At 29.5% G+C, this 23,569-nt stretch overlaps 1 protein-coding gene across 3 annotated transcripts in view; it reads right to left on the reverse strand.

Moving 5' to 3' along the window:
• The window catches only part of LOC101893967 (maternal protein pumilio), a 331,172-nt gene that overhangs the window by 263,698 nt on the left and 43,905 nt on the right, over window positions 1–23,569 (reverse strand). The window contains exon 2 of one of the 3 annotated variants that reach the window (XM_011292191.3): window positions 2,410–2,421. The exons of the other annotated variants lie outside the window; for them this stretch is intronic. Within the exon in view, the coding sequence (XP_011290493.1) occupies window positions 2,410–2,421 (12 nt within the window). The remainder of the gene's footprint in view (window positions 1–2,409; window positions 2,422–23,569) is intronic. 3 annotated transcript variants of the gene reach the window in all.

Genomic DNA, 23,569 nt, shown 5'->3' on the forward strand with positions numbered 1-23,569 from the left:
TCCGTTTTTTTTACAAATATATTTACAAAACCAATAGACATAGAATGTTCAAAACAATTTATTTTTAGAAATCATTAAAGAAAAAAATATCTTAAATCATGGGACGTGGATTTTCGTATATATGGATTTTAAAAATAACCATAAATGGATTTCTCCGAAGCAATTTCAGTTATTTTTTCTCAAAAAACAAAAAAGTTTTTGTTCAAAACATTTGTTATAATTTCTTGAAAAACTATCAAAGGCGGATTTAGACAAAAATTATTAGCCGACGAATCTTTCAGATTCCTTTTTACAAATATATTTATAAAACCATTAGCCATGGAATTTACGAAACATGTTTTTAATATTTTATTTATTTATTTTTTTTTTTTTTTTGAGAAATAATTTAAAGAGAAACATTTTTAAATCATTGGACGTGGATATTCTCAAAATATTTTTGAAAATTACTTTAAGTGGATTTCTGCGAAACATTTTTTTTTTCAAAAAAAATTTATTTTTTTTCTAAACATTTCTTAATATTTTTTAAAAAACTATCAAAGGCTGATTTCGACAAAAATAATGAGCTGACAAAAACGTGATTTGTCACTACGCACTATTCAAAACCCCCTAAAAAAGAAAAAGATTGGAATCTAATGCCATAAACTTGAATTAGCATTTAAAATAGGTTTCGGAATTATGTTGTCTCATCAAGACATTGTCGTCATTAAATGGAAATGAGTTTCAGATCTTCTTTTATTTTGGTGTGCGTGTGACATTTTAGGCTCACAAACATGTTACTACTTTTTGAACAATAAACAAGTTTGTTTAATTCAGTTGCATCACTTTTTTGCATTTTTTTTTTGTTTTTTGTTTTTTACAAATTTCAAGGCCGTTTTCATGGTGACATTTTTTTGGTCGAAAGGTGTTATGTGCATAATTTAAATGATATTAAAACTACAAACATTTTTTACGGTCCATATTGATGGAAATTTTGAAATTTCAAAAAAAAAAAAAAAAAAAAACAATTAATATTTATATTATTTTTTTTTTTTTTTTTTTAATTTTAAAGAAGTTCTCCTTTTAATGTCTCTGTTTTTTATTACTCTTAATTTTTATAGTACCTGTTTTTTAATGATTTTTTTTTTTTGTTTATATTTTTTTTCTTTGCTGTTGTTGTGGCTGTCGAAATGTTAATCATAACTATGCTCCTCGTTTTAAAAAGGTAAATTTGTGTAGAGCGGAGTGTGAGAGCCACAGGGGGGTTGGGAGGATGGAACCGGTGTTCTGCTGTCATTTCACAAAAATTGTTTGCGTTCTCGCATAATTATCATTATCAACGCTAACAGTTCTTTGGCTTTTAGCCAAATAAAACATTCTTTTCGATGAGGTGTATCGCCATCGCATTGTGAACACAATTCCCACCACTCAATACGATCAGTGAGAAGTGGACAATTCGTTGGACAGTGATTTGAAGTTGGGGGAAAACTAGAGGGTTTTGTAAGTTTTTAATTGCTCTAATTTAAAGAATTTTGTGGAGGAAATTGGAAAATTTTCAAAAAATTTGGGAGCAGATTTTTCTAATTTTTTATTTTTTTCTTTTTTTGAAATTTTGGAATTCAAAAATTATTTTTTCCATGAATTTGGAACAAAAATTTGAAATATTTAAGAACACTTTTTAAGAAAAGCAACTGTGCCTTAATTTGAAATATTTTCGGAAAGCCTGCAATTTTTTAACATTTCTGGCCCCACTGTGGTTTGGAAAAAAAACGGCGACAAATTTCATTTTTCCATGCGAATTTCACCTTTTTCCATTGATGTCTGTCGGGTCTGTCGGTCTCAATAGCAGAAAATGTGAGAAAATAGCAATTCAAAAATATATTTTGTGAATCATTTGATTTCTACTTTTACTCATCGCCGTCGTCGTCGTCTAATGCAGAAAATGAACAATTTCTTTATTTCGATATTTTCTCACTCGCCAATGGTCATTGCTTTTTGCTGTTATTATTTATGGATTTATACAACAACAACGACGACAACAAAAACAAACTTTCTACATGGCTAATATTCCGATGAATCATTACACGTTTTTCTTTGGGTTGTTCACTCGATTGCTGGTCACATTGCACGGTTAATAATAATTTCGTTTTTTTTTGGATTAAGAAGAGAAAACAAAATCGATTTAAAAATTCAGCAAAAAAATACAAGAGTTCTAAGTGGATTTGGGGTAATTTTTTTTCCAAAAGTGAGTCATGAGATAAAATTTTATTTAAAAAAAAAGCAACAAAATATTTCAAATTTGCTCCAAATTGAATCAGTCGTCCATGAGAATAGAGACTATTTTTTTCATTTATTTTTAAAGGTTTACCTTCGATTATTTGTCAATAGAAAATTTTTGAACATTTTTGTTTTTTGTGATCGGAAAATACATACATTGTCACCTACCTGCAAAGAGAAAAAAAAAACAGAAAATAAAACACTCGATTAGTAAAGGGAAGAAAGAGAAATAATTACAAATAAATAAATATTAGATTTATTAAACAAAAAGTGGCGCCCAAGCAGAGGTTGGGGGTTATGTAAACAATATATCATAAACAATTCTCGAAAAATTATCCTGGTAAGCATGATTTGATTCTGAAAAAATGCTTCTATTTGGAATAAAAGCAGGTGTTAAAAACGCACATTAAACATTGGCGCCCAAGGTAAGACCTAATATATAAAAATAACTTTCATTGGCCGAGAAGGGATCGATAATTAGTTTGGCATCCACAGCATCACCAAATAGATGCTTTCACGAATATATTTGGTACAATCGGAAAATGGCTACATTTGGCCCAAGCAAAAATTGGAGATATGTTTAAAATATTTATAAATTATATATTTATATATTTTAAGTTAAACCGCGTTGGCGGGCAATGTTGACAAACAAATTTTATGTTGAAAGAATACACCTATAAAATGTTTAAAATCTTTAAAAATTGGCGCCCAAGCTGGGATTTAAATTTTAAAAGTAAATTCCATTGGCCAAGTAGGAATAAAGTAATAAATGTTTTGTCCAAGCATAACTATTCAGTTTCCTTAATGAACACATAATCGAATGTATAGGAAATTGGTTACATTTGGTTAAGATATAGTGGCGCCCAAGCAGAGCCTGGTTGATATGTAAACAATAGTTTCTTAAACGTTTCGTGATGGCAAGGAAATTATATTCTGAAAAAAAAAATAGTTAAAACGTATGCACGTTTATTTGAAGCACTTATAAAAATTGGCGCCCAAGATGTTATCCAAATTTAAAAATAATTTCCATTGGCCAAGCAGAGATCAACTAATAAATTAGCCATCCACAGTATTACCATAAAATGTTCTTCACAAAAATATTTAGAAGTATCGGAAATTGTCTACAAAGAATTGAGAAAAAGTGGCGCCCAAGCTGAGCCTGTGGGATGTGTAAACAATAATTCCTTAAAAATTTCGTAGGGCTAATGATGGCAAGCATAGTTATGTTACTTCGTTCAGGTTGAACGAAAGCATAACAAAGTGGAGAAAGATGTAAATGTTTATAAGTGCGGTTGTAAGATTTAGAAGATTTTCCAAAAGAATTTTAGTTTTATATAATTCTTTTGTTCCTCTTCTATTGAGCTTACGATCTCGTCACTTGGGTAAAAAATGTTTTTTGTCATAGAAGTTATTTTTAAAATAACTTCTGGGGAGAATATCCCAGACAAAAAACAAGGGAACTGATGAGGATTGGTGGCTCTTTCCGAAACCTAGGTATTCCCTGCCTTACCCCCTGGTAAACATTACCATCGTTCTCCACTCATAAACAAAATGTTGTTTTTATAAAAACAACAATAATGGGATTTTGCCTGACGATTTTGCAACAACAAAATACTATGGTATCCCAAACAAGCAAGCCAAACACTGTTCTATTAATAGACACAGGCACGGTCGACGAAGGGGTTTTTGTTGTAACAGACAAAACAAACTTACATGGTTATGTTACTTCGTTCAGGTTGAACGAAAGCATAACAAAGTGGAGAAAGATGTAAATGTTTATAAGTGCGGTTGTAAGATTTAGAAGATTTTCCAAAAGAATTTTAGTTTTATATAATTCTTTTGTTCCTCTTCTATTGAGCTTACGATCTCGTCACTTGGGTAAAAAATGTTTTTTGTCATAGAAGTTATTTTTAAAATAACTTCTGGGGAGAATATCCCAGACAAAAAACAAGGGAACTGATGAGGATTGGTGGCTCTTTCCGAAACCTAGGTATTCCCTGCCTTACCCCCTGGTAAACATTACCATCGTTCTCCACTCATAAACAAAATGTTGTTTTTATAAAAACAACAATAATGGGATTTTGCCTGACGATTTTGCAACAACAAAATATTGAAAAAAAAAAAAAAAAATACTGTTAAATAAATGCACAAGTTTGAAATTCATACCAAAATTGGCGCCCAAGCTCTGACCTAAATTTAAAAAATAATTTCAATTGTGCAATTAGTGATCAACAAATCAATTTTTCATCGACAGTATCACCATCATGTTGCCCTCATTTAATATATTTAGAAGAATAGGGAATTGGGTACAATTGGTTAAAACTAACTGGCGCCCAAGCAGAGTCTGGAGTACATGTAAAATATATATTTTATCAAATTGCACAGGGGATAAGATGACCTTAGAATTTTTTTCACGAACACATTTGGCAAAAAATGTATTTTAATTTTAATATGGAAAAGTGGCGCCCGTAACGAACTTAGAATCCTAATTCTCTATAAAATTCTTTAACATATTTAATAATTTTTTATTTTGTCGACTAGTCAGTCAATCAGTTAGCTGTGTTATCGATAAACACCGCTAGAAATGGAAGGATAATCTGGGCAGAAGGAATTAAACTTTTCGTTTCGTTGTTAAATTTCGTTTTGCTTTCATTGCACAAAATTTCTGCATCACTGAAGCGTATATTGACGAAAGACTACTCTCCGCCATTGCCCCCGAAGCGTGTATGCATGGCAAATTGATGCATGTAAAAGCAAAGCATAGGACTCGACTACGAAAAATAGGGTTATTAAATGGGAAACTCAATTTTTTTGGCAAGGACGTAAGGGTAAGGGTGGATCTTTGAAAATATTGTTTTAATCCTTGCACTAAATTGTAAAAAAATATTTTTAAAAAATCCACGTTTGATTTTAAATAATAAAAAAAATATTTTTACAAAATCCATGTTTGATTCTAAATAATAAAAATATATTTTCAAAAAATCCACGTTTGATTTTAGATAATAAAAAAATATTTTTAAAAAACCAACGTTTAATTTTAGATAATAAAAAAATATTTTCAAAAAATCCACGTTTGATTTTAGAAAATAAAAAAATATTTTTAAAAATTCACGTTTGATTTTAGATAACAAAAATATATTTTTAAATAATAAAAGAATATTTTTTAAAAAATACACGTTTGATTTTAAATAATTAAAAATATTTTTAAATAATAAAAAAATATTTTTAAAAAATCCACGTTTGATTTTAGATAACAAAAAAATATTTTTAAATAATAAAAAAATATTTTTTAAAAAATCCACGTTTGATTTTAAATAATTAAAAATATTTTTAAATAATAAAAAAATATTTTTAAAAAATCCACGTTTGATTTTAAATAATTAAAAATGTTTTGAAATAATAAAAAATATTTTTAAAAAATCCACGTTTGATTTTAAATAATTAAAAATATTTTTAAATAATAAAAAAATATTTTTAAAAAATCCACGTTTGATTTTAAATAATTAAAAATATTTTTAAATAATAAAGAAATATTTTTAAAAAATCCACGTTTGATTTTAAATAATTAAAAAATATTTTTTAAAAAATCCACGTTTGATTTTAAATAATTAAAAATATTTTTAAATAATAAAGAAATATTTTTAAAAAATCCACGTTTGATTTTAAATAATTAAAAAATGTTTTTAAAAAATCCACGTTTGATTTTAAATAATTAAAAATATTTTTAAATAATAAAAAAATATTTTTAAAAAATCCACGTTTTGATTTTGAATAATTAAAAATATTTTTAAATAATAAAAAAATATTTTTAAAAAATCCACGTTTGATTTTAAATAATTAAAAAATATTTTTAAATAATAAAAAAATATTTTTAAAAAATCCACGTTTGATTTTAAATAATTAAAAATATTTTTAATTAATAAACAAATATTTTTAAAAAATCCACGTTTGATTTTAAATAATAAAAAAATATTTCTAAAAAATTTACGTTTGATTTTAATTAATAAAAAAATATTTTTAAAAAATCACGTTAGATTTTAAATAATTAAAAAATAGTTTTTAAAAATCCACGTTTGATTTTAAATAATTAAAAAATATTTTTAAAAAATCCACGTTTGATTTTAGATTATAAAAAAATATTTTAAAAAAACCGACGTTAGATTTTAGATAATAAAAAATATTTTTAAAAAATCCACGTTTGAATTTAATTCAGAAAAATATTTTTTAAAAAATCCATGTTTGGTTTTCGATAATAATTTTTTTTTTAAATCTACGTTAGTCTTTAAGGACAATTTTAAGGCCTCTCTGCAAATCCCGACTTCCCAATTAAATATATTTTTTTTCCAAAATTATATCTCTTATGTGTATCACCCTCTCCACCTTCTGCATCGTTCTTTTTTTGGCACATTTTTCACATGGCTTGGCCACATGACTCTCTGCCAAAACATATACATAACCAATCACATGGCAGCCATATCAACATGCATGGCTATGCATGCAAAATGGCAAAATAGCAGAGGAAGCAAGTAAGCGGAAGGAAGGACATTCATATGCCAGTATTTATATGATGTGGACACACAATAAAGGATGTGGGCGATAAAACAAAACCAGAAACAACAAAATATTAAACTATGTATGGCAGAGGGAGGAGGAAAAAAAAAACAAATGAAAATTCATTTTTCACAAAAAAAAAAAGAAAATGTGCAACCATAAAGAAGAGGAAAAACATAACACAGAGAGAAAAAAAAAACATGGCACCAAATCCTGTTGGGATGTAAATGAACCACAACACACACATATACACAGGACGACAACATCTTGAGGTAGAAATAGACCGTGGCAAATAAAGAAGAAGAAGCAGAAGAAGGGAACAACAAAATTGAATTAAATTTCCACTTGACCATAAAAACTTGGCTTTCCGGATATAACGAGGCGGCCCAACGATGTTGAGAGGAGGATTCTGATGGCCAGATATAAGCCCAGGATATCGTGTTATATGGACGCGCACACAGAGAGACTGGAATTCGAACCGGAGGTAAACAACATAAATAAAAACTTCAACACTTTTCGGTTGTTTGTGTATGTATGTCGCTGCACTGGTGTGAAAATCTGCAAGCGCTTCATCATAAACTCAACACCACCACTTGGCTAAAATCCGACGCATTACTAAGATACATCGTTGGTCCTCTTCATGCCGTGATGAAATGTAAAAAAAAACGGAAACTAAAAAAATTCGCCAGGATTCCGATACAGGCTCTCGAAGCTATGAGCCGTACAAAAAACAGACGGGCAAAATTGTTTCATGCTCCACCAAAGCATCATCTTCCATATCCCTACCAATTCACCCCCCCCCATGTTAAAGGATTGCTGTCTGTCTGTGTATATGTGTGTTCAGGCCCGGCAAACATATGTTTAAACATTAACACAATTTTCCTGCCAATAATTTTTTGTTGCTCCGTTTTCCGCTCTGTCTCCCTACTCTTTGAAGATAAAATTTCCATTTTTCCGCTTTCAACTCTTAATTCTGTTACTTAAATAAAAAACAGGCCAAAACTAAAGGGGGAGAAAAGGGTTGAGTTGTCGATTTTTTTTTTGCACTGAAATGATGTGGAATATATGCGAGAGTTGATGCCTCCTCCTCCTCCAACAATCATACACACATACAGTCGTATGTATGCGTGTGTGTGTGTGCCTGCAGCTTCAGGCCCATGCAGACAAGTATTTGCGTAAAGTAAAAGATTACCACAGCGGAAACGGAAACAAGTATTTGATTTCACATTCAGTCAGTCATATGGTTTTCATTCGAATTCCTACTATTTTTTTTCGGTAAAGCAATTGGTGATACACCAAAAAAACTTCATACCATTGAGGAAGGGGTTAAAAGGGGGCAGGTGGAAGGAAGAGTGAATATATATATCTGGGTGTTGTGTATAAATATGAAGAGAAAATTTAAATGCCACACATGAAGGTAGGAGTCTGGGTGAGAGCAGGAAAAATGCCAAACAAGTACGAGGTGTGAAGAAAAACATGGTATTTTTTTTTTAAATCTAAAATCAAACGCAGATTTTTTAAAAATATTTTTTTAAATCTAAAATCGAACTTGGATTTTTTAAAATTTCTTTTTTTATTCTAAAATCAAACGTGGATTTTTGAAAAATATTTTTTAAAGCCTTAAATTAAAATTGAATTTAAAAAAAAAATTATAATCTAAATTCAAACGTGGATTTTTTAAAAATATTTTTGAAGCCTTAAATTAAAATTGAATTTTTAATTTTTTTTTAATCTAAAATCAAACGTGGATTTTTTAAAAATATTTTTGAAGCTTTAAATTAAAATTGAATTTTTAATTTTTTTTTAATCTAAAATCAAACGTGGATTTTTTAAAAATATTTTTTAAAGCCTTAAATTAAAATTGAATTTTTTAATTTTTTTCAATCTAAAATCAAACGTGGATTTTTTAAAAAAATTTTTTTAAAGCCTTAAATTAAATTGAATTTTTTAAAAAGATTTTTAAAAGACTTCAATTAAAATTGAATTTTTTAAAAAGATTTTTAAAGTCTTCAATTAAAATTGATATTTTTTTTAAAATATTTTTAAAAGCCTAAGATCAAGCGTGAATTTTTTAAAGCCTTAAATTAAAATTGAATTTTTAATTTTTTTTAATCTAAAATCAAACGTGGATTTTTTAAAAATATTTTTTAAAGCCTTAAATTAATATTGAATTTTTTAAAAAGATTTTTAAAAGCCTTCAATTAAAATTGAATTTAAAAAAAAAATTAAAAGCCTTCAATTAAAATTGATATTTATTTAAAAATATTTTTACAAGCCTAAAATCAAACGTGAATATTTTAAAAATATTTTTTTATAATCTAAAATCAAGAGTGGATTTTTTAAAAATATATTTTTTATATTCTAACACCAAATGTGGATGTTTTAAAAATATTTTTGATAATCTAACATCAAACGTGGATTTTTTAAAAATATATTTTTTTTTAAATTTAAAATCAAACGTGGATATGAACTAAAAACAAACGTGGATTTTTTAAAAATATTTTTTTATGACCTAAAAACAAACGTGGATTTAAAAAAAAAAATATTTTTTTATGACCTAAAATCAAATGTGGATTTAAAAAAAATATATTTTTTATGACCTAAAAACAAACGTGGATTTTTTAAAAATATTTTTATGGCCTAAAAACAAACGTGGATTTTTTAAAAATATTTTTTATGAACTAAAACAAACGTGGATTTTTAAAAAATATTTTTTATGACCTAAACACAAACGTGGATTTTTAAAAAATATTTTTTATGACCTAAACACAAACGTGGATTTTTTAAAATTATTTTTTATGACCTAAATACAAACGTTTTCATGCCTTGGTGAAATTTTCTATTCAAGTTCGACAAATTATGGCAGTTTTAGTTCTTATATTCGGTCTGAACGTAGGTCAAGTTCAAGTTCGAAGTTCAAGTATAGCTCCCATTTATATGTACACACCCAAGCATTTTGAGCATTTCAATAATTTTCGCAGACACTTTTCAGAAAAAAAAAACAGTTAATACAGGTCCACATTGTGGTATAGCCCCCCATATAATGGTACCACCCTATATCGATATTCTGTTGGTTTTCTCCAATTTTTTCAACGGAATTATCAGAAATTTTGTATTTTAAGGTTTTTCATGGGTTTCTAACAACCTTAAACATTTTTTTTGATGTAGGTCCTCATTTGAGGGGGTTCAAAGCTTCAGCTTGGCAGAACATATTAATTTTTTCCTTGTTTTTTCGTTTTAATATTTTTTAAGTCTTTCGTAGTTGAAAAACATTTTTTGGGACAATTTTTTTTTCAATCAAAAACTTGCATAAACGACCCTCGTATTTTATGTTTTGTTGCCAATTGAAATTATCCATGATATATGTGTGCACATATATGACTGTAGGTATGTGTGTGTCTCGGACACGAGGGAAACAAAAAGTCTACAAAATATGGAAATGGTGAAAAATCCAATTGCAGCAAGTCCTTTAAAATATGTTCAAGCACGCACTGCAAATGAAATTCTGAAGTGGCTCATAACACTTCAAATAACAAATATATATATGTGTGTGAGTGTGAGAGTGGGAGGTTATTCGAAAAAATTCAGCAACACATATAAATAATAAAATTGCAGGGAGGGTAAGGGGAGGGGCCTCTAAACGGCACCTTTGTAACACTGCTCAGATTTATTAAAAAAATTTTTGTGATTTTTTTTTTATTTATAAAAAATATATATTTCAAGGGCCGGCCCCTTTGCAAAGCAAAAAAGGGCCCCATTTTTGCAACAAATTGGCCAAACAACTTCCTGGCTTATTGAGATCGTTTTTTATTTTATTATTTTTTTTTTTTTTTTTTTGTTTTGAAACTGAAATATATTGAAGTTATGCTATTTTTGTTATAGTATTTGTGTGCGTTGTCGAAATAAGTATTTGTGCATTGGTGTGAAAAGAACTCAACTCTTAACACTACAAAAATGTTCATCACACAGACCCGTACAACAAAAGCGGAAATGCTACAAAACAAAAAAAAAGTGGAAAAATTGTTTTCCTTTTTTTCCTGCATTTCTGGGCCATTTTCAAAAACACTTGCATTTAACAAACAAAGATCGTTTGACGACTTGACTGGCTGGCTGTTTGGCTGACTACTACTGGCTTATTTTGAAAATGTATTTTTTGATGCGTTTCCCAACATACACAAACACAGACATGGACATTTGTTCCACAACCATTGTCAGAACAAAATAACCAACAACTTTGCAAAGCTTTGAAAACAAAATATCTGTTGATGAAGTGTAGCCGGATAACATTTGAATTTCAATGGAAATGGAGGAGAGAGGAAGAGGTGATTTTAAGACGAAAAAGTGAGGAGAAAAATATTTGAAATTATTGCTTGAATTGTGCTTTGCAGAAATATTCTTGGAAAAATAAACGAGATTTAAAATTTCAAATGAATGAAAAAAATGTTTAATATAGAAAAAAGGCCCTTGAGCCATTCTTAAAAAAAAATCCAGATATAAAAAATTCCAGAGTTGTTTGCCAGACAAAAATAAATAAAATAATAAAAAATAAAATATCCGCCAAATTGGAGGAGAGAAAATTTTAAAATGAAATCAGTAAGGAAAAGTCAAAAGTCGGGAGGGACTGACTATATGATAACCTACACCAGTGTACATATTTAGTAGAGCTCCCGTAACCAAAGAATTTATTTAAAGTAGATCATACCACCAATCAAAATTTGGCTTGGAGGTAACTAATATATGGGACGCATATCAAATTCTGAATCGATTTTCTCTAAACTTGACGGAGACATTTTTATCCTTTATACCAAATAACATTGCTATAGAGTGCATGATATCACTTCGAGAAGGATTATATTATCTCATATTATATATGAGACCTATAGATATATCTGAATTTTGAAGTACGGAATTCGGTCACATTTGCCAAAATTCAGGTCATTTGGAATTATGTTAGCCATTTGGTTCACATTTAACCGAAATCGGTTGAAGATATATATGGGAGCTATATCCAAATCTGAACCGATCTCGATTTGACAGGGGTATTTCGGAGCAGTATCTGATGTCCGGTACCAAGTATCATTCTTGTGGGTGCATATTACGAACTTAAATCCCCAAATCGGATGAAACATATATATGAGAGCTATAGCTATATCTGAACCGATTTTCACCAAATTTGATATACTTGTTTCTAGACTGGATTCGGTTGGATGTTCCAAAATTCAGGACTTTTTTACTGATATTGGCCATTTGGTGCATACATAATTAGTCCGAAATCGGTTGAAGATATATATGGGAGCTATATCCAAATTTGGACCGATTCCTACCAGTTTTAATAGGGTTCATCCTTGGGCCAAACAAATATTGTTTGCAAAATTTCATCTCAATTAGATAATAAATGTGACCTGCATTTGCGTTCACAAAAATACATGGACAGACGAACGGACGGACGAACAGGCAGACTAACTTGCATAAATCGACTCAGAAAGTGATTCTATGAAGATTGTCAAAAGTAACTATGGGTCTATCTCGCTTCCTTCTCCATGTAACAAACAAATGCACAAGGACATAATACCCGATGTCTACCCTACTATGTGGTGTAGAGTATAAAAAATGAAAATCCGTCGTTTTTATGGTCGTAGAAGTTTTTTTTTTTAAATTTTGTTCCAAAGGTACTTTGGGTCTAAACCAGTTATTCGATTAGGCACGTTTTGGCTGTATTTACCCTCTGTAGACATATGACTGAGGGTATAAAAAACCCACGTTTGATAGCCCTTATTCTACCATTTTTTGAAATCCACATTATTTTTTATGTACTGACCAAATCTCAAGGATCGTTTTAAGGATATTTTTCCAAGGACCCACACACAATAAAAATCGTTTTTTTTTTTTTGAAAGCAACTTTTTTGAAAAGTATTTATTTAAAAAAATATAAGAAAAATGATCGTAGATTTTAATTTTTTAAACGCCTTGAAAAATATTTTTATATAAGGATTTTGTTCTTGAAAAATATTCTCAAAAAATCTACTTTTGAAGGTCTTTATATGCTGGAAATTTATTTCTAAATAATAATAAAATTTTAAATAATAATAAATATGTCTAAAGATCGGTCTTATAAAAAAATCTTAAAAATTAGGCTGGGTCCTTTCGACTACAATATTTTGAAAAAGTCCCCAGGTATGACTCTGATGCCTTTCAATAGCCTTTATTCCTGTAATTAGGTTTCAGCTGTATTCTCAAAATCATTGAGCATCAATACAAATGAATCAAGCACCAAAAATTTCTATCAAAAATAACCAAAGGATATTGTCACTAAATATCCTGGTTGACTATTGGACGTTTGTGGCAAAGCAAATAGGAAGTTATCTTTGAAGAAAAAAAACAAACAAAATATCCTAGTGGAAATGTCCAGTCCCAGAAGTAATGGAAAGAGCATCCTTTTGGGTGTTGTTCATTTTTTTTATAGATTTTACTGCATTGACACTTTCCAAAAACCATAGAAAACAAAAAATCAACAAAACACAGACGACCGAACAAAAGAGTTGAAACCAAAACAAAAGCTTAAAAAATATTTATAAAAAAACAGAAAACATGAAATGAACAATCTCAGGGCGGCCAAACCGAACTATAAAACAGCTTTGGGGTAAACATGGGGACATTTTCTGATTTACTATTCATGTGGGCCACAACAGTGGCATCGACGACCCAGAACACGCTTCGTTAGCTCGTTCACTTGCTCGCATTGGAGCCAAAGAAAAGCCCCAGTACTCAAAAGGAAAACAAATGAATGGAGGAGAGAAAACAAAGAATTTTGTCGTAAATGTCATACGCTAATACACCGTAACCATTGGAGCAAAAGAGAGAATGGGCACAGAGAGAGAGAGAGAGAGTGAGAGAGAGAGAGGGCGAGGGAAAAATGTCCTGTGAAAAAATAAAAAAGTGAAAAATCTGCATGTGAATTAATAAATCATATCGGCAAACAAAGGAGCTTTGACGTGTATTATGTTTGTGTTGTCGGCCATGTTGACACTTTCCCTTTTTGTAGCCAGCCAGCCAACCAACCAACCAACGAGCCAGCCAAGCCAAACGACGTCATTGCACCAATACCTTTCCACTCTGCACACACAGAAAAAACTTGGTTGTTGGTGTTACTCCACACCACTGCCCACTACCTTCCAACACTACTACTGCCCACTAAAACATAGTAAATGAAGGACACATTGTGGTCAGTGCAAATGACAGAGGATTTTATGAGTTCCACAAAATTTTTGGAGAGGTTTATTTTGGAAGAAATAAAGAAAGGCATAACAAGGTTGATCAAAACGTTTGAAATACACGGAATTTAAATTTTTTTGAAGGCGACATCTAAAAAAAATTTTAAAGGCCTTAGAAAAAAGTCATGTATTAAAAAAATCAAAAAAAGACCTAAATATTTGAAGGGAATATTTTTTAAAAGGACAAAAACTAAATATCAATCTGTATTAATTGCCATTAGGATCCTACAAAGCAATAGAGGTGAATTTTTAGGAATATTTTGCCTAAAGGACTTACTACAACAAAAATGGATATTTTACGAATAGTTTTGGGGGAATATTATAAAATGTGTTTTTTTGTGCACTGATCAAAAATCAAGGATTGCTTTAAGGATAATTTCCCAAGGACCCAAAGACACAAAAACGAGTTTTTTCCTTTCGTTTTCTGAAGGCAATATTTTTAAAATATATTTTTTAAAGATTTTGGAAAAATTGTCATGGTTATTAAAACATTTTTTGAAATAAGCAAAGAAAACCTGAACATATAAAGAATAGGAAAGAATATATCTATAAAGGACGAACACTACAAATGAACCCGTATAAATTGGGAATAATTATCAGGCAACAACAAAGCAATCGTAGGGTACTTTTAGAAATATTTTCTCAAGTACTCACCACTACAAAAATGGATTTCTTAAGAAAAGTTGATTTTTTGAAAACTCCAGGATTTTTTCCAAGGATCCAAAAACAGTGAAACGAAGATTTAATTTTTATTATTATTATAATTTTAATTAATATTATTAATATTATTATTATTATTATTATTATTATTATTATTATTATTATTTTTATTATTACTACTATTATTATTATTATTATTATTATTATTATTATTTTATTATTATTATTATTTTAATATTATTATTATTATTATTATATTATTATTATTATTATTATTATTATTATTATTATTATTATTATTATTATTATTATTATTATTATTATTATTATTATTATTATTATTATTATTATTATTATTATTATTATTATTATTATTATTATATTATTATTATTATTATTATTATTATTATTATTATTATTATTATTATTATTATTATTATTATTATTATTATTATTATTATTATTATTATTATTATTATTATTATTATTATTATTATTATTATTATTATTATTATTATTATTATTATTATTATTATTATTATTATTATTATTATTATTATTATTATATTATTATTATTATTATTATTATTATTATTATTATTATTATTATTATTATTATTATTATTATATTATTATTATTATTATTATTATTATTATTATTATTATTATATTATTATTATTATTATTATTATTATTATTATATTATTATTATTATTATTATTATTATTATTATTATTATTATTATTATTATTATTATTATTATTATTATTATTATTATTATTATATTATTATTATTATTATTATTATTATTATTATATTATTATTATTATTATTATTATTATTATATTATTATTATTATTATATTATTATTATTATTATTATTATTATTATTATTATTATTATTATTATTATTATTATTATTATTATTATTATTATTTATTTATTTATTTATTTATTTATTATTATTATTTTTTTTTTTCTTTGAAAGCAATATTTTGAGAAATTGTGTTTTAAAGATTTTAGAAAAATAAAATTTTTTGAAGGCAAAGTTTAAAAAAATAACCAAGGATATTTTTCCAAGGACTCAAAAAAAATGCAACTAGGATTTTTTAAATTATTTCCGAACAATTCAACGGAGTTGTTTTTATATTCTTCAAAGAGCAACAGAGCAACCCAAAGTGGGTTATTTATTTAAAATATGTTTAAAGGTCTCAATAGAAAAGCCTAAGATGGATTTCAAGAATTGAATTCCAATATTTTTTGAGGAGCCAAAAGAAATCCAAATATGGACATTTTCGGATGAAAAAATCCCAATACTATTCGTTGAAAAAATCTTTAATAAAAAAATCTTTACTATTTTAGGTATTTATTTTGATGGAAGAGAATTAATTTTTTTAATATACTTTCAAGAATATGTCAGGCACATTTTCTATAGTCTTGTGAAGTCAAGTTTTTTTTTATTTACAACTGCAAATGGCCGCTACATCGTATAAGGAAGAAGGAATGAGAGAACTCTAGTTCAGAAAAGACTCCGATTTTTCGGATTTTTTTCAAGAGGTAGCTAGTTTTGTGAAGTCGACCTTTTTTTAAATATATGCAACTGCAAATGACCACTACATCATATGAGGAAGAAGGAATGAAAGTACTCTAGTTCTGAAAAGACTCTCCGATTTTTTGAAATTATTTCAAGAGGTAGGTAGCTTTTAAATTATACCTATATTGTCCATAGGTCTGGGTCTTGGACTCGGACTTTCGGGTCAAATACCGGGCACTCGGATCCGTCCTCCCAAAAAAAAAAAAAAATACTTTCTCGTAATCAGGGTGCAAATACCTATCTCTAGAAAGAAAGTTTTAAGTTTAGATAGAAAATTAACCTAAATGAAAGGAGCAAGTTCCTTAATCTTCAGTTTTGGAAATGTTCGAATTAAGACTCCTCGAAATCAGTGCATCTTAGTTATCTAGTGTCCTGGGCAATATTGCCGATAAAAACAGGAGGATTATTTTTGTCAAAAATTTTAAACCTCAAGCGAGGCAACTAAAGAGTATTTATAAACCTTTTTTCAAAATGTGGTTGAAAAGTTCTTTAAACAGGACCGCAGCAGGTCAATATATAATTCACAAAATTATTTGTCATAAAATTCTACCATGGGTCCTAGAAGATGTCAAGAGTCTTAATCTTATCTAAACGCCAGGAATTTATGTACGATAAAACTATATTTTAGGGTTAAAACCGTACTTTTTGTGAGTATAGATAAAAATCTGCAACAAAACATTATTTTAGAAGAATAACGTCAAACACAAAAATATTCTGCATCAAATTTCACTAGAAGTTACCAAAGAAAAGAAATCTCTATTTCCACTGTACATCAAAATATTACTCGCATCAATGTTCCCAAAACAACCCAAAAAAATATTCCCCAATTTTTTTGGTCAATTTTTATCTCGCACTTTTTTCGAGTTAACGCCTGAAAGTATCATCAGATTTTGTTTTTGGCGGATAGCGTCAAAGGAAGAAATATTCTACACAAAATTTCACTAAAAAACTCATAATAGACCATATACCTAGGTACAATCGTTTTTATGAAAATTTAATTCAAAATACATGTACTAAAAGTGAAAATTCAGTGTTTATGTTTTTTACTCTTAATTTAACACCTTTCGACTCCAAGTCGAAATCTCCCTTTGTACTTTATTTTTTGGAGAAGGTGTCAAAAAAAGATTTATTCTGGATAAAATTTCATTGTGTGTCTCTGAAGAAAACAAATTTCTATATTCAATATTTAGCAGAAAAAATGGCGTCAATTTCTAACTCGTTCCAATCCGAAAAAAATGAGTGTTTTACTAATTGGCTGCAAATTTTCTTATAATTTCATCTAGGTTGCGGAAAATTTTAAGTGAACTTGAGGAAACTCGTTTAAGGATCAAAATCCCAATGGAGATTCGGGTTCGTAGGCCAAGCGTTGTTAAAGCCTTTATATTGTAATGACCATATATAAATTGACTCCTATAGTTTGTGATATATTTCACAGCATTTTGGATAGCTTAGCTTTTTGAAGGTGGTTAGAAATTTGAGAGGATTATGTAAAATATATAGTTAGATCAGCATATTGTTTAAAAAAAAAATAAAAAAAAAATAAATAAAAAAAAAAAATTTAAAGAAGCCTCAGCCATCATGGTTTCTTTGGAATATTTTTCAAGTACATTTAATTTTTATAAATATTTTTTATATTATAAATAATAATATTAAATAAGAAAATATATGAATTTTTCGTTAGTTTTTTTGGACAATTATAAAAAATATAAAAATTGGAAAAATATAAAAATTAACAAAAAAGTTTCGGAAATAGTCAAAGTGCATATTAAAAATATTAAAAAAAATAATAATGATACAATGTTTTTAAATCAATATATTTCAAAATTCTATCCTTACTAAGTCCAAATTTTTATCTCTCCATAATTTCCTTTACATTTTAATGGTAATTTTCCATTAAGAGTTTGTGTGTGCGTGTGGTTGGCATTTTTGCCGAAAGAAAATTCTCCCCAACACCCACAACTAATCTAATAACGAGGCGTGTGTTTGTCTGTCTCACTCCCACCTCATAAATGAGTAAACGCAGAGGAAGGAGGAAAAGTCCTGTTAACATTCTCGGGCATGGAGAAAATTTCCATGGCATGGAGAGAAATTGTCATGCCGACCACGATGATACCAATGGAGAAGACGACGTCGTCGACTTGGCTCGAAACTCTATTAACCGTAATGACATGAAAGCAAATTGCCTTGAAGTTTAGAGCAGCAAAGTTTTCTTCTTCTTCTTTGTCTTCCTTGGTTTTGGGCCATGTTGTGGCGTTTTCAAGAACAAAGAATTGGAAAAAAGTGGGGAAATTATGATGGCTTTTGTGTCATATTCTCTACATTTTCAGTTTTTGGTGGTTTTAGCTGGAGACGACAGTCTGGTTTTGCAAGGGCCGGGAAGAATGGGATGTGGGTGAGTGGATAGAGCATGACAATGAAGGTTAAGGGATAACGGCAGCTTGTTGTTAAGCAGCATTTAATAGATGTTTTAACTTCTCGTTATTGTTATGTATTGTTAATGGTCCGGTTGTATTATTAAATATGCCATAAGGACGAATAATTATTATTTGTCGAAAGATTAGGAATTCCAGTTGGGCCTGTAAATGTTATGTGGAGAACTATTTTAATAATAAGATTTTTGGGGGTCAATTAGGAATTAAGTTTGATAATAATTTGAGAATTTTTTAACTTAAAAAATAGTTTAAAATATTTTTAAGGTCCTGAATAAAAACAAATTAAAATAACTTTACGGCAGGATATTCCAAATCTGGATGTTTCCTCACCGCATATATGGAATTGAATTAACAGGAATTTTGGTAACCATCCAGGTTCTGAAATAATTTTAAGATTTAAAAAAAAATCAAATTTTAATTATGAAACCCGAGATATCCAAAAACAAATATTGAAGTACAGCACCTTAGATTTTTTCCATAAAAATATCCAATTTTTTAATTCGAATCCAAAATCCCTTCACCGAATTTTGGTAACCGTCCAGATTCTGAAATATCTTTAAGATTTAAGAAAAAAATCAAATTTTTACTATCAAACTCAAGACACCCAAAAAGAAATATTTAAGTACAGCACCTTAGATTCTTTCCATAAAAATATCAAAGTCTTTAACTCAAATCCAAAATCCCCCCATCAAACGGTTAAACTACTTCTGGCATCATTTATCATTCATTTGTATAATATTTTCCCCCATATTCTCCCCTCAAATTGCCCTGTTTTCACCAGTCAAAATTCATTGAGCAAAAAATTTGTTCACACTCGTTCTTTTTTTTTTTTTTTTTGGTGTGCGACCAGAGGACCAGCCATGTAAGATATGAAAAATCATTAATTTTTCTCAACATTTATGGCACTCGAGCCCAAGCAAACATCCAAAAAACAACTTGTCATCATATCCACCGTCAAGGACAGACGACAATATTCCACATATTGAATGTAACATGAATTGAACGTGACAACATTTTTTTTTTTTTTTGAGGAACTGCAAATGGAGTAGCAAAATTTTAAAATTCATTTATCAAAGACAAATTCTTCGGAAGGAGGAGTGAAAAAAAAAAAAAAAAACATTTAAAGGTAAAATGAAAATTGAATCGATATCTCATCTCTCCATTGCATTCCTTAACGGGGAAAATCGACGGGTTAACACCGAAAACTGGACACTTCCGAGGAAAGCAGTGGGATTTTATTTTTTTTTTAAGAGAACTACATTTCAAGAATATTTTTGAAAGAATTATTTTTTTATGGATTTGACGGATATTTTTTTCAACGGGTTTTTTTAGATTTATACAAAAAAAAAAGATTTATACAAAAAAAAACAAAAAAAAAATTAAAGAATTAAAAAATGTGAATATTTTAGAAATATGTTCCGAGGAAGTTACTGAGTTCAAGATGTGTTATAAATGACCTCAGCCATATGACATAGAAGGATCAGACAGGAATCTTCAAATTTGATACCAAGGTTACTGATGGTATCTAGAATTGAGATGTGGAGGTGATTTTGGAAATGTGTCTTACATTTGTACGAAAAGTACTAAATGGTACTAAATTTGATATTGGGTGTGAAGGGATAGAGCTAAAATTCTGAATTTTAATATTGAGGTGACTGTTTGTTTCTAGGGTTTAAATACGGAGAATTAGATGTGGACCCATTGTGCAATGGTTTTACTAACATCCTCCTCGGTAAACTTCAAAATAAAAGATTTTGATGTCATTTTTTGGTGTAAAAGGTAACCTTTTTCCCCATAATTCTTTCCGAAAAAGGAAAATCTTGAAAAATCAGACCTTATGTTGAAAGAAAGAAAGAAATTTGAAGAGATCGGATGCTTATTCCGCATATTATGAGCGTTTTGGTTATTCATATTTTTGACCCCTTCTGGTAACTTCCCCACGGTACCAGAAGAAGTTGGGCGATATTTACTATCTTCACACCAGATCTTGTGTTAGTGGAACTACTGAGATGTAACGATTTCGAAAGGAAGCGGATGATCATTTCTCGTTTTACGAACTTCATGATTATCAAAAATTTTGACCCGTTATGGGGGAGGTACCACAAGGAATGGTCCGATGTATTCAACCTTCACACCAGATATTGTGTTAATGAAAATATTGGCATGTGTAGAAATTGAAAAAAATCGGATGCTTATTAAGCTTTTTATGCGAGCCACAATTATTCGAAAATTTTGAGCCTTTGTGGGGGAGGTACCAGAAGGAGTGGATCGATATATCCCCATCTTTACAGCAAATGTTGTTTTAGTGGAAATGATGGGATGTGTGAAATATGAAGAGAACAGGATGCTGATTAAGGATTTTATAATCGTTTTGGTTATTCAAACTTTGAACCTTTGTGGGGCAGGTGCCAGAAGGAATGCTTCGATTTCTACCATCTTTATAACAGATCTTGCGTTGATAGAAATATTGTGGTGTACCAAGTTTGAATGGAATGGGATGTTAATTCCGTGTTTTATGAATATTCAAATTTTTGTCCCTTTGTGGGGTAGGTACCAGAAGGAATAGACCGATATATTCCATCTTCACACCAGTCCGTTGGTCAATAAAAATATTGTAGCACGGTTGGAAATGTTTGGATTTTCAAAATGGGAGAAAATCGGACTATCCTTTCTCTTTCTGTGTAGTGAAATGTTTTTTTTAACATTTCGAACTTTTGTGGGAGAAGTACTAGCAGGATTGGACCGAATTCGATGATCTCTGAATTCGATCTAAGTTTGATAATAATATTACGATGTACCAAATTTGGACCAAATCGGATACTCCCGCGTACTAGCCAGACGGACGGCTTGATCGACTTCAAATGTCCTAAAACGGATTTTTTCCAAAGGGAACTAGGGTCTAAAACTGTTATTACGATGAAGCATGTTTTGGCCGTAACAAATGACACTTAATAACAAATTTAGTACCATTTAGTACTTTTCGTACAAATATAGGACGCATTTCCAAGCCATCCTCCATCTGTCCAGGCTACATATGAATAGCGACTCTAATGCCAAATTTCAGATTTCAAGTAGTATTTTTTCACCCAATACCATATATAGTACTATTTAGTACTATTCGTAACCAGTTCCAAAACCACCTCTTTATCACAAACATACCACCAACAGGACCCCAATACAAAATTTCAAAATTTACACTTTAATCGTTTACCCTCTCTTTGGCTCTACCCGTGGTACCATTTTAGAACTTTCCGTAACCTTAAAGTTGAAATTTCCAAAAAAAATCCTTTGGTTCATCTATCCTGCACTCCATCAGTGAATCTCATTCCATATTTCCGAATTCATTTGTCCCATACAAAGTATTAAATTTACTTTGAACTTTAAGGTCAAAAATTGTTGATTTAAATGAATAGATTTTTTCAAGACCTCTCGGAGCATGGATCTTGAATTTTCAGATTTTGCGAAGGCCATCTCTTTGTCTGTTGAAATCACAATGGAGTCCTCATTATTTAATCTAGAGCTTTGAAATTTCACCCAGAGGTTTATATAATATGCAGGCTGATTGGTATGGGATATGGCCTATATTGGTCCATGTTAAGGTATAGCCCCCCTCCCGATTCTCTGTATTTTAAAGGTTTCTACCACAATTTCTAACCAAATTAAATGAAACTTGGCAATTGAGGATCTCGGTAGGTCTGCTCTCTTCTTGAGAAGGATGTTCGATTCAAGTCCCTTTATTGGCATATCCCCCATATAATGGTACCTTCCGATTTTCGGCATTTTTAGGCCTTCTGCCCCAATTTCCAACAAAATTGGATGAAACTTGACAATTGGAGTTCTTTATGGGTCCGTTCTCTCCTTACCAAAATTTCTCCATTCTGGTTCACTAATTGGTGTAGCCTCCATGTAAAGGTACCCTCCGATTTTCGGTATTTTGGCGGTTTCTGCCGCAATTTCTAACCAAATTAACTGAATCTTTACAATTGGGGTTCTTGAAAGGTCTGTTCTCTCCCCGCAAAAAATATTCGCTATAGGTTCACAAATTTTTATAGCCCCCACATAACGGTGCCTACCGATTTTCGGTATTTTGAGGGTTTCTGACACAATTTCCAACCAAATTAAATTTAACTTTACCATTGGGGTTATCGTTACGTCTGTTTTTTTTTTTTTTTTTTTAAATATATTCCCTACAGGTCCACTAATTGATACAGCCAGCCCCCATATAATGTTACCTCCCGATTTTTGGTATTTTGAGGGTTCCTGCCACAATTTCTAACCAAATTAAATCAAACTTGGCAATTGTGGTTCTCGGTGGGACTGTTCTCTTCTTGTAAAAATATTCGCTAGAGGTCCACAAATTGATATAGCCCCCAAATAATGGTACCTCCCGATTTTTGGTATTTTTTTTTTTGCTACAATTGCTAACCTAATAAGATGAAACCTGACCTGAAACCTGAAAAATATTCGATTTAGGTTCCAAATTTCTCTTTTTTTTTCAACTACTAAAAGTTCGGATTTGTTTTAAACATTTCAATACTCCATTTCGCTTTTTAAAGACTATTTTACTGACACAGAAATTTTGACCACCACTGTATCTTATGGTAAACCTAAACCACTTGCTTTGGAGCTCCATTAAAGAAAAAAAAAACACCCACAAATATGGTCACGAACGTGATGCATAAAGATATGAATTTAAACATCGGCTACCGTTTTTCTGAATAACGGAAGAACATGATAAAAAAAAGCCATGCTACAAGAATATCAACACGAATTCGATATCATCAAATTGCCATAAAAAACGATTGTTT

Source organism: Musca domestica, unplaced genomic scaffold (genome assembly GCF_030504385.1).
Source record: "Musca domestica strain aabys unplaced genomic scaffold, Musca_domestica.polishedcontigs.V.1.1 39, whole genome shotgun sequence".
Taxonomy (NCBI): Eukaryota; Metazoa; Arthropoda; class Insecta; order Diptera; family Muscidae; genus Musca; species Musca domestica.